Source organism: Miscanthus floridulus, chromosome 13 (assembly GCF_019320115.1).
Source record: "Miscanthus floridulus cultivar M001 chromosome 13, ASM1932011v1, whole genome shotgun sequence".
NCBI lineage: Eukaryota > Viridiplantae > Streptophyta > Magnoliopsida > Poales > Poaceae > Miscanthus > Miscanthus floridulus.
Window position 1 is genome coordinate 51,834,496 of NC_089592.1, and position 12,180 is coordinate 51,846,675.

At 46.7% G+C, this 12,180-nt stretch overlaps 1 protein-coding gene and 1 pseudogene across 1 annotated transcript; one reads left to right on the plus strand and one right to left on the minus strand.

Moving 5' to 3' along the window:
- Window positions 1-2,363: 2,363 nt before the first annotated feature.
- Window positions 2,364-4,225, plus strand: LOC136500515 (2-methylene-furan-3-one reductase-like). Its single transcript, XM_066495885.1, has 4 exons — window positions 2,364-2,939; window positions 3,037-3,360; window positions 3,515-3,674; window positions 3,748-4,225. Exons 1-4 carry the CDS (start codon window positions 2,517-2,519, stop codon window positions 4,011-4,013), a joined length of 1,173 nt encoding a protein of 390 aa, XP_066351982.1. The 5' UTR covers window positions 2,364-2,516; the 3' UTR covers window positions 4,014-4,225.
- LOC136500514 (phosphoglucan phosphatase LSF1, chloroplastic-like) lies at window positions 4,064-8,285 on the minus strand (annotated as a pseudogene).
- Between the last annotated feature and the right edge of the window lie 3,895 nt (window positions 8,286-12,180).

Here is a 12,180-nt window from a genome sequence, read left to right on the forward strand (position 1 = left end):
ACCACTTCGGACTCTATTTGGATATGTTTTTGTGTATAAGCCACTCTGTTTGTGGTGATCTCCAAAGTTGGCCAGGTTTTGTTTCCAGTTTTCCAAGTTGCCTAGTGGATAGTAGCGATTCCCATTGCATAGAACGTTTTCCCATTAGGAAGCCACTTCTCGCACTATCTCCAACACTGAATTGAAGACTTAGGAATATCGGAAGCCCCTAAGCAAACAACAATAGTAGTCCAAACTACCTTGGCTATGCAACAAGAGAACAACAAGTGTTTTGCATTCTCATCTTGATCATAGAAATAATAGGAGGGACTTCCCTTCCAGTTTCTCTTGAGCATATTATCTTCAATTGAGATGGCATTATTCGCAACTAGCCACAAAAAGATCTTTAATTTGGCTAGGATTTTCCCTTTTCCAGCTATGCTTAAATGCAGACCCATCTTCATTGGAAGTCAAAGCATTATAAGTAGATTTCATAGAAAAACTACCACTCTTCCCTAATTTTATCTTGCTAAGCCCCAAAGATGGGAATGAGCCACGATGACCGAGTAATTGACTCCACCCACAAAAGTAAGGCCAATGAGTCACAAGGTCTGTACTCAAAAGTCTAAAATGGATGGATAGAGTTGAAACCTAGTGACACAATGCACTACTACCTAAATGATTTCACGAGACAGTGCCTAATCATTAATGGAGGCGGTCAAAAAAATCCAACCGTCTCCTAAAAAAGCTGAGGATTTTCGGAGGCAGACATTTTACTTACGAGGCAGTCAAAAATTGCCCGCCTCCTAAAATGGATTTATGGAGACAGTCAAAAAATTACCGCCTTCTAAAACAGATTTACGAAAGCAGGCCTTTTAAGATATCTAACTCCAAAAATGGAGGCCATTTTCGGAGGTGGACCTCTTAAAAGGCTCGCCTGTGTTAATGTGGCTGAGCCCACTGCCTGTTGGGGAAGCCCATATGAGCCCGATATTGACTAGGAATATATATATACCTAGGAGAAACCCTAGTCCACTATTCTAGCCCTACCCCTGTCTCAGTTGTGCCCCTCCCATTTCTAAACTCCAGCTGTGCCTCTCTCCTAGCCCCTCCCTCCTAGTGGAGCCCCACTCAGCGTGTCCCTCCCCTCCTAGCGGTGCCCCTCCCTTCCTAGTGGTGCCCCACTCGGCGGCGCCCTTCCCAGCGGCTCCCCTCCAAGCGGCGCTCCTCCCGAGGGCTCGCCTCCCAGCGGCTCTATAGTGGCGGCGTGGCGGCTGGGGCCCATGACCGTGCCCATGCTTGCGGTGGCACAGCAACCGGAGCTTGAAGTGGCATGGTGGCTGGAGCTCCTGGAGGCGCTTGCGCAGAGGTGGAGGCGGCCATGCGCGCAGAGGCGGTGGTCGAGCCGCTGCTCCTGGTGGCGCTTGAACGGAGGCGGCACGCCTAGCGGATCTCGACGGCCAGATCTAGAGGAGGAGTGGTGGTGGATCCGGTGGAGGTGCGGACAGAATCAGTGGCGGAGGCGGTCCTGGGAGCCAGCGGGCCCAAAAATGGGCTCGCCGATGGGCTTCTACCTTTTTATTTTTTAAATCTATTTTCGCAAACAGGGCGCAGTGACCGCCTGCGAAAAAGATGATTACCGCCTGCGAAAATGATGATCAACACAGGCTTTTTGTCTAGGGCGGACTGATGCCCGCCTCGGAAAAACGAATTTGATGGCTTGGGAAAAGCTATTATGCAGTAGTGATGGGTAATATGAGTGGATCCATTCGTCACATAATAACCTTTTTTTTAATAAGTTGCTCTTGACTTATAGGCTCCATTCGCTTCGCTGAAAAAATAAGCCGAAATATTGTTCCGGCTGATTTGTTGTAAGAGAAAAACACTGTTCCGACTGAAAAAACAAGCTGAAAAGTACGGATTATAAGACAAACGAACAGGACCATAAGCATATCTATACTTGAAAGTAGATCGAGTATGATATTTCGGAAGTGAAAAATAGATAAAATTAAAATCATGGTTCACTTGCAAACTTACTTAATTTGATGCATTGCAAATAACTTTAATGTATTGTTATGATACTTTTAAATCTTTTATCTCATTTTTTATAGAGTGTTGATACCATTCATAGCCTATGACATCAGAAAAATATTTAAGCCCGCTAATGCTACCCACTGAGCTAGTTGGGCCATAGTGTTTTAAGTGTGGAATTCCAAATGAAATTAATCAACTTATGGCCCCTAAAATTATCTTTGAAGCTATGAGGCCGGATCCAAAGCCCCATCTCTGCTTCCCAGTCCACGAACGGACAGGCGCGGTGTCCACGTTCATCCAACTTTCCCATCGACGCTGGCCAGATCCAACTTGCCCGCCCATCCAAGCCACAAGTTTCGTCACCCCGAGCGCTCCCCGCCACTCCCGACGGGCGACGGCCACAAACGGATAACAACAACACAGCAGCACCTGGCACTGGCAGCGCTCAAGAGCACCAGCAACGTTCATCCTGCTCCGAGACGAGAGCTCGAATCGAAAAAAGAATGCAGGCGTTCTTCTCTTCGTCGATCCCGGTCACTTCCTACTCGAGGTCGTCCTTATTCCTGCCGCAGCCGCCTCAGGCTCCCGTGAAGCTCGTCCTCCCGTCGTCGGCGCCGAGGGGCAGCGCCGCCGCCGCCGCTAGGAGAACAGCTTCGGAGGCTGCTGGCCGGTCGGGGCGGTGCGTGGCGGCGTCCGCGTCCTCGTCCCCGGCCACGGCTGCGGTGGCGACGGAGGTGCCCGGGGTGATGAAGGCCTGGGTGTACGACGCGTACGGGGACGCCAGCGTGCTCAAGCTCAACGAGGCCGCGGCTGTGCCGGCCGTGGCCGAGGACCAGGTGCTCGTCAAGGTCGTCGCCGCGGCGCTCAACCCCGTCGATGCCAAGCGGCGGGCCGGCAAGTTCCAGGCCACCGACTCACCTCTCCCGGTCTGATGATCAGCTATCCTCGTCTCGCTCGTCTTGCAAATTATTTATTGTTTCTGGGAGTGCTCAACTTGCTGATCGATGCTGTGCACTGCTGCAGACCGTGCCGGGGTACGACGTGGCCGGCGTGGTCGTCAAGGTGGGCAGCCAGGTGAAGAAGTTGAAAGAAGGCGACGAGGTGTACGGCATGATCAGCGAGAAGCCGCTGGAGGGGCCGAAGCAGTCCGGCTCGCTGGCGGAGTACACCGCCGTCGAGGAGAAGCTGCTGGCGCTCAAGCCCAAGGGCCTCGACTTCGCGCAGGCCGCCAGCCTGCCGCTCGCCGTCCAGACCGCCAACGAGGGCCTGGAGAGGGCGGGACTGTCCTCCGGCAAGTCCGTCCTCGTCCTCGGTGGCGCCGGCGGTGTCGGCTCCCTTGCAATCCAGGTAAGATCTCATCAGGAGTGTCAGACACTGAAACTTCACTGCACAGACACTGGCTGCTGTCTGAATTCCACCTCGACGTACTGTTGGGTACGTACTAAGAGTAAAGACTGAACTGAACCTTCTTGCACAATGCTGCTCTTGACGTGGAATGAAGATAGCGAAGCATGTGTACGGCGCGTCCAAGGTGGCTGCGACGGCCAGCACCAAGAAGATCGAGCTGCTCAAGAGCCTGGGTGCCGATGTCGCCATCGACTACACTAAGGACAACTTCGAAGAGCTGCCGGACAAATACGATGTTGTCTTGGACGCAGTCGGTAAGATAAGATCACCATCATCAAATGCATGCCCAGCAGCCACCACAAAATACACGTGACTGTTTCATTTCAGGTCAGGGTGACAAGGCTGTCAAGGTAGTGACGGAAGGCGGCAGCGTGGTGGTCCTCACCGGCGCCGTCAGCCCTCCAGGGTTCCGGTTCGTCGTCACCTCCAACGGCGCCATCTTGGAGAAGCTCAACCCGTACCTCGAGTCAGGCAAGGTGAAGCCGCTCATCGACCCGGAGGGGCCGTTCGCCTTCTCCCAGGTTGTGGAGGCTTTCTCCTACCTTGAGACCGGGAGAGCAACCGGCAAAGTAGTCATCTCTCCCATCCCCTGAGAGCAGTAGATTGCAGAGTTTGTTCACTGGCCATTTGCGAGCAGGCCTCAGATTCTCAAGAGTGTCCTATAGTCTAAAATGGAGTTCATTTCAGGTATACAGTCCATAGAATTACACAGAGGTGTACATTGTGCTCATTGCTGAGCCACTTATCGACGTTCCAGGTTGTGTGTGAACGGATACATACAGTAAGAAGGCCCCTCTGTTTTCTACATTACATGAGTTTTCTGTAGCTAAGAAAATTGCTGGCCCTCGATGACGCCTGGTTCCGCTCAGAAAAGGATGACACGTCTACTGCTTTGGGGACAATCTGATTGGGCATATCGCAAATGCCATAGCGGCGTGCTGCAAACGCCAATGAAAACCGCTCGTCCTCTGTTAGCGCCCTTTCTATGACCTTAACAACAGTTGGGTCCTGCCATGATAGATGCCAATCATGATTGTTGGCTATAGTAAGCTACAGATTCTACTAAGTTTCCACATTATTACCTTAAAAACTCATATAGGGTTTGATCAGCAAAAACATGAAAGAATGCTTAAATTGCAAGAAGTAGACAGGTCGGAAGTTCAATCGAGGCACTGAAGGCAGTGGATTGAGTTGACATACTTTTATGTGTAGCTGGCTTGGAGCAGGACGAATGCGAGCAATGTCACCTACTCTGATCACATTGTTGACATTCCCATGTTCGTCTGTTTCTGTAGGCAATGATGTCGAATGCCTCCACTGGCCCCCAGCTATAAACTTGTAATAGTACCTAAATGAGTATGGGGTTAGTTTCAGTTAACTCGATAACTATCAGGAGCAAAGAGATCAGAAGATGGTGGGATAGACAGATGCTGTTTAATATCCTCAGCCACGAAAACAAGCAAGTGGCAACTTACTTTCCATGCCGAAGGCGAACTTCAGCCTCATATCTTGACCCACCCTTGTGGATGCATCTTATTTTGTCTTTCCAGTTACTTGTAAAATCTCCAACCAACTCTACATCCTCACCCTGGAGCCAATGTCACGTGCAACGGTGCAAGTCAACCCCCTCGAGTTATTGAATGTCAAGATTATACCATGAAGTCTCACACTGACTTGAACAAATGTTTTCTATGCCAAATAATCACTCTTCAGTAACATTTTTGTATAAAAGGAACTTACCTCCCTACCACTGTTCCAAACGAAACATACTGAATGTGTGGGACTACCATCATGCCTTCCATTTTCAACTAAAGCAATAAGATCCCAAGTTGCCCAAACAATTGCAGCTCTGCATCATTAAACAATTTTTTAGTTCTCAGCAGTCACAATAAACAGGGTCCTCTTTGATTTAGCATCAAACAGAACGACTAATATAATGTTGCTCAACCATAATTACCTGTCAGGTCTACAAGAGTGCAAACCAGTGATGAACTTGTGAGCAATATGGAGAGGTGTATCTTGAACCCAGTGTAAGTATGATATCATGCATGCTGATGATCTATCATATCCAGTGGTACAAGTCACATAGATACGGTAGTTCTTCCTTATAAGACGCAACAGAAGACCAACACAGAAAGGAAGCTTCTTTCTTAGGTCCAAGGAATCAACCTCTCTGAAAACATCCAGCATCAGTAGTTAAATGACAATCAGATGATAGTAAGGTTAGCAAGCCTATGACGTCTGCAAAACTAAGTAAAGATTTCACCAACAATTCATAGAGATCCTTTTTGTTCAGATAACTACTAGGGTGAAGTACGATGAGCTGAGCTTATAACAGCCTAATGAGACATAAAGCGCTTAGAACATTAATCCACACAACAACAAATAGTACACACCGAATATCAAGTACACAACAACAATAGCCAAAGTATCACCGACATCGCTCTACAAATAAACGACAATTCGAACCTACATAAATTCTAGTGTTGTTTGTCACAGGATAAGGAAGCTACAGCTGGTTCAATATAACTATAGTGAAGAACTAGAATCAAACATTCTAAAGTTTATCTTCTAGATAGAGGAATTACAGCATACCGTATAGGATAGTTAACCATCAAGATGTTATTCTCACGACAAGAACTGTTGATTGCCTCAGAATTGATTCCCCAGTTAATGCGCTCACTTTCACTTTGGAAATTCAGAACAGCAGTGATACCCTGAAGCCTTTTGAAGTATCAGAAACTTAACTGAATTGTAACGTAAATGGAAGTATAAATGGAATGCAACAAATGTAAGCAAAAAGCACTAATCAGACAAGCTTGCAGCATATGTCAGGAACATACCATAGTTTCTGATAACATCTTCACATCTTTCTCTGTTTGTATACATGACCCAACAAATATTTGTTCTGTTATCTGCGAATATTTGTGTAAAACAAGCGCCATGGTTATTGGTATATATTGGTAAGTAGTCCTCAGCTCTTGAAAGCACACATAGTATTGACACACCCTTTATGGATGTACATGTCTAAGAAAATTAACAGAAGCAGTCTTCCAGTACCTTACTATACTGCATGCCCAGTGAATGATTATAGTACAGTTCACCCTTAGCACGGTCTAGTGCTTTAATGTACTCCTCCAAAGGAAAGCTACCATGTGCCCACTCAGCATTGACATCGTCTTCATCAGAATATAAACCAACAATCTCACTTATGCGATTGGCAAGGTTAGTGCTACTCTGATTGAATCCACCTTTCTCGTTAGACAGAAGAGCCCATCCTTGAGAACTTAGCAACCTTGGGGAGAATACGGCAAAACCACATTTTCCATCCCCAGTAGACGATCCATTCAGCTTTGTGGACCAAACAGCACTATTCCACGAGGCAACAGCAGCCCGCCCTCTGTTAAATAGAATGTGGTAATCTTCATTTTGATGCAACTGATGGATTGGAAAAGGAGCAAATGGTCTCTCAAGGACAAGGCTGCATGCTGACTTATCCCTCAGCGCAATTCTGGATACAAGTTAAAGAGAACATATGAATGAAGCATTACTATGCAGTAGTTCCATCCGACGTTCTAGAATTTTTAAGGGAAATAAATCGTGTTCATTGAACTGCTAGATTGCTGGTATCTTAACTTTGAGGAAGGTGGTGCTCCAATGGGTATTGGACTATTGGGTAACACTTTGTCAAGCAATTAAGAAGTTTAAGGCTCATTTTAAAATCGCCAACTGCTACACTACTAAGTATATGTGCACTTCAATGTCTGGGAAAGCAAAGAGCTGAAACTTCTTTGTTCAGTGCATCAAAGTACTGTTGTATGCCAAGAACTATTACCCTAACAAAGAACCATTTCATTTGAGCCATTGAATAATTACTAAGCTTGACGAATAGTCCAGAAATTATTAGTTACAAGTCTATTTTAAGACTTATTTTGAACGTAGGAATTTCACTAGACCAGGGTATAAAATATTCAGAGTTCAAACAGACGAGGTAAAAAAAACTCAACATAACCAGGAAAGCCACTTCCGATCATAATAAGCAATCTTATATATGACACACGACCAAAATCAACAGAGATGGGATGGCTCACTAAAATTTCATACAGACGCTAGTCTTTGGATTAGTGAAACATAACGACATTACTGGTGCCGTACTCCGTGTCACCTAGGTCTTTGATGGTAACGAGGCCTTCGCCGTCGCCGCCCGCCTTCTTGAGCGTGTCGCCGACCATGATGATCCTGGACTTCTCGGCGTTCCCCTGCCACGCATCACCACATGCAGCAACCGGATGTCACTATGTCAGTCAGTCACTCGCCAATTGAAGGTCCTTAAACCCCGCCCACCTGGGAAGGACTCCCTTCCCATTGCTCGTTCCCCGCTTAGTCACTTACCCCTTTCCTGAGGGAGTGGACGAAGACGCGTCCGTCCACGCCGAGGGCGAAGCGGACGCCGAGGGGCCGGTCCACAGCGACCATGTACTCGTTGAGCCGCATCGGCCCCGCGGGCCCACCCGGCTCCGCTCCTTCCGCCGCCGCCGCCGCGACGCTCAAGCCCTTCCTCCTCCTGAGCCCCCGCCGCGCTCTGCCGGGGGAGGAGCAGAAGAAGGTGCGCGACGGCGCGCGTGGCCTGGGCGCTCGCGGGTCCGCCGATCCGGCGCCGCCGAGGCGGCCTGGGGCGGCGGCGCCCGTAATGGTGAGGGCCGGTGGGGTGAGTAGGTGGGGCGCCATAGGCGGCGCGTGATGGGGATCGCGTCGGCGGCGGGGCGGCGGTTGGTGGGCGCACGGGAAATGGCGGCACCCGGCACGGGATCAGAGGCGGAGTGGAGTGGGCGTGCGGGGATGGGAAGTGTGTGGAACGGAACCAAAACTGAAAGCTAAGTGGAGCTGTTTGGAAGTTTGCGCGCGAGGGAGGAGCAGTGGCGGCCACGCCTCCGTCCAGTTCGCTTTGCGTGACGTCTGACGTGGCGCAGCACACCAGTGCGGGGCTCTCCTCTCGTTCTTGCCAAAGCGGAAAAATATCGTGACAGATGTTAGGATAAACTTATATTTCTACGAACTAGGAGAATACCCGCGTTTTGACGTGGAAATTCAGATAATTTAAAAAAAAATAGACTATTTATATTTATAGTCATATGAATGAAGCTATCTTAAATTGATTTTGATGAATGGTTTGACACATCGACGTGGACAGCTAAATGCATATGAGTAGACGAAGAGATAACTATCATAATTACATGTGCTAGTTGACTATAATTGCAAGTTTAGTGGATTGTTGATGTGGATAGCTTGTATGTTGAGATAAATCTCTAATGGGGTTTAACTTTATAAGAATATAGATAATTGCAAGTTTCGTGGATTGTTGACGTGGATAGCTTGCATGTTGAGATAAATCTCTAATGGGGTTTAGCTTTATAAGAGTATAGGATTTGAATAATGGGACGTCCGAACCGATGGGGCGTACGGGCGTCCGCACCTGCAGTCATTTTTCCACGTTATTTCCCGTGTCCACATGAGGCCCGTGCCGCCAGCATCAAAAAGAGGAGGAGGAGGCGGCGGATGCCCAATCGACGCCTGGAGGAGGAGGAGACACTGAGGTGAGGTAGGAGAAGGCGAGGAGGGAGATGCAACACCCAATCTACTTTTAAAACATTCAGAGGCAACACTTACAACATATGACTGAAGGTAGATAAAACACTTAAAACATACATCTGAAACATTTATAAAAACACTTCAAACCATTGCAAAAAAAATATACGCAATATCCCGATAAAAATACTTGCAAACATATGTGTAAAACATATGCAACATCCAGATAAGCACAATTGCAACATATGTATGAAAAAACAGATGAAACATCGGAAACAAAAGCTTACAACATACATGTACAACCATTGCAACATATGCAACATCTCGATCTTTTGCAACATCCATATGAAATACTTGCAACATATCTCTGAAAAAATCTGAAACACTTGAATAGACGCTTACAACATGCGCTTTCAAGCACAACATCTACTTGGACGAAAATGGAGACTCGTCGACGCAGACCTCGATGCCGGCGTGGAGCTCGATGCTACGGAGTGGCGCGGAGGTCGTCGGTCAGCGGCACAGACCTTAATAGGGGCCGCGGCAGGATGATGGAGCGCGACCGCAATGGGATGCGCGAGTACGGACCGGGGCGACGCGGTGGAGGGCGAGATCCGTGGCGCGAGCGGGGGTGGCGCGGGGGGAGGGCGAGATCCGTGGCGCGAGCGAGGGCACGCATTACGCGCAGACGCCACAAATCAAGCGGACGATGCGGACAGGGGCAACACGGGCGGGGGTCCGTTCCACAAGCGGACGACGCAGGGCGGGGTCTATCCGGATGGACGGACAACCGAACAGAGCATTACCATTTGAGTAAACCTATAATAAACTTAATTTTTTATATCTAGGATAAACTTTGCTTTCTTTATCTTGGTTCTGAAAAAATACAATTCAAGTTTCATCCCTAATCAAACTATCTAAGTTTGACTAAATTTTAGTATTTATGACACTAAGTAAATATACTTTTGATGGCACTTATTTGACATCACAAATATTGATGCTTTGTTACATTTATTTAATCAAACTTAAGATGTTTTGACTCATGCTATGCTACATGTGCATTATTTTTCAGATGGGTAGGCTATTAGATTTTATGTTCCAATCATATTAAATATTAAAATCTATACTCGTCGGAGAATTCGCGTCCAGGGAAGCCATATCCATTCGTTGTCAAGAGTGCTCTGACGCGTGGCTCCGTATTATGATTCCGTATCTGCTCTCTACATACGTGTGGCTTGTGTCGGCGGCACCTGCCAATCGTTTTGGTGGGCTGGATCTATTACCAAATGGGCCAACAACACGGTGGATTGTTAAGGTGGACAGCTTGCATATGAGATGAAATACATGTGATAAGTAACCTAACTGCATGTCAAAATAAACTCTAGTGGGAGCATCTAATTCGAGTTGAATATGCTAGCACTATGCACAGTGCCAATCCTATGAATAGGTCCACTTATCCATCTCCCATCAAGTGCATACTTTCTAAGAGCAAGTATAATAGCAAGGCTGTAAGCCGGCTGAATGCTGAGGTGGAGGAGAGAGAAGAGAAGCGGACTTGTAAGCTTGCCAGCCGGCTTAGACACAAGAACCGAGAAACTTTGTGAGACAGACAAGTGGGTCATGTATTAACAGTGAAGAGCTTACTACTATATAGGTGGCCTGAGAGAAGGCTGCAAAGATCCTTACAACCGGCAGACTAGCTGTATTATTAGTCTTGCTCTAACAGAGGTGGAGACCCGTGCAGCGGGGTGGGACAACTGCGCCACCTACCACAGATATATAGCGCCCCCCCCCCCCCCCCACACACACACACCCCACCACCACCACCGGCCCACGTGCAAAAGTGCTCTAGCACATTACCTAGGTGAAGCTAGGTCATCCATTGCTCACTTATCAAGGTCTAGGATTTAGGGTATTATGTGCAATGGTTGGCCGAATACATACCGTAGCGTATATCAAGTATCCAACCGTTGATGAATAAGTTGTTCCATTAAGTATTTTGCCATTTCCCATGTACTCCGGTTCAAATACCCATGGATCTTTTGTTTGTTTATTGGCTTCATATAATTGTGAAATGTCATAGATTTCCTTCTAATAAACAGTTGGAAAGCATTAATTTAGAAGAAAAGAGTTGCAAGGGATTTGAACCATACGAAGGTTGGCCTTAGATAAGAAAGTAAGCCTAAAGGAAGGGCAGATATTTATCTTTCGGAGTGTTGTTATGAGGCAAAGTATCCAAAATAATGGTTCTTCTCTCATATTTTTTACACTTTTTGAGGGCGATATTTTTCACATTTTGACTTTGAACCTAAACAATTGATGTTCTTTTAATGCAATGATGAAAATGAGAAGTGCCAAAGCTCATTTTAATAGAAAGCAACTGTCCATTTTAGTAATGCGGAGTGACATAATCAGTCAAATTTGACTGATTGGGGGGTAGAATGTAATCCCTATGAAAAAGGCCTACTTCTAATTTATGTTGTGACAAAAAGGGAGGGGGAAAATCAGTGCCAAACTAGCTTCCCTTCATATTCACACGAACAAGCCAAGCCAGTTCGTTAGCATGTGTTCACTGCATTGGAATGGGATTCAAGGCTGTCACCACAGTCATTGGAATAGGATCAAGGCTATTCTAACTGTGCGGTAGGCTAGAAACACACTTTGAGGCATAAGAGTGAAATGGATTAAACGGTAGGTTTTAATTGTGCTAGAATTTTAAATTAGTCCAATTCAACCCCCCTGGGCATCTAATCCATGAAGGCTACAAGTGCACCTAGTTTGAGACCTGTCAATCCAAAGTGGAAAATGGTTATTCATAGTGGAGTTTATACCTTTGTGTATAAAAGGAGCTTAGCTTTTAGTGGGTTCTCCAACATGAAATAGGGGATTGTGGCAATAACCTCCACGAAAGAGATCCAACTGTCACACTTACTGTACTTTCTTGTTGATCTTTGTATGCTTGATGTCTTTGATAACAACTGGGATTGATCTTGTGCAAGTGAGATCCCTAGTGGTTAGATTCAATTTTTGCAATTAAAGCCAATGTTGATCTTGCTAAGGACATGACTTAATTTGTTGACCCTAAGGACTCATCTTAATGTTCTTTTTTAACTCTACGGTAAGCCATGCAGGTGGAGTGAAATAGTTTTAATTAGTCTAATGTTGTTGTTTTAA

Coding starts and splice junctions, on each gene's coding strand:
- LOC136500515 (XM_066495885.1), top strand. CDS start 2,517: ATGCAGGCGTTCTTCTCTTCGTCGATCCCGGTCACTTCCTACTCGAGG. Junction 3,361..3,514: donor TCGGCTCCCTTGCAATCCAG/GTAAGATCTCAT, acceptor CGTGGAATGAAG/ATAGCGAAGCATGTGTACGG. Junction 3,675..3,747: donor TGTTGTCTTGGACGCAGTCG/GTAAGATAAGAT, acceptor GTTTCATTTCAG/GTCAGGGTGACAAGGCTGTC.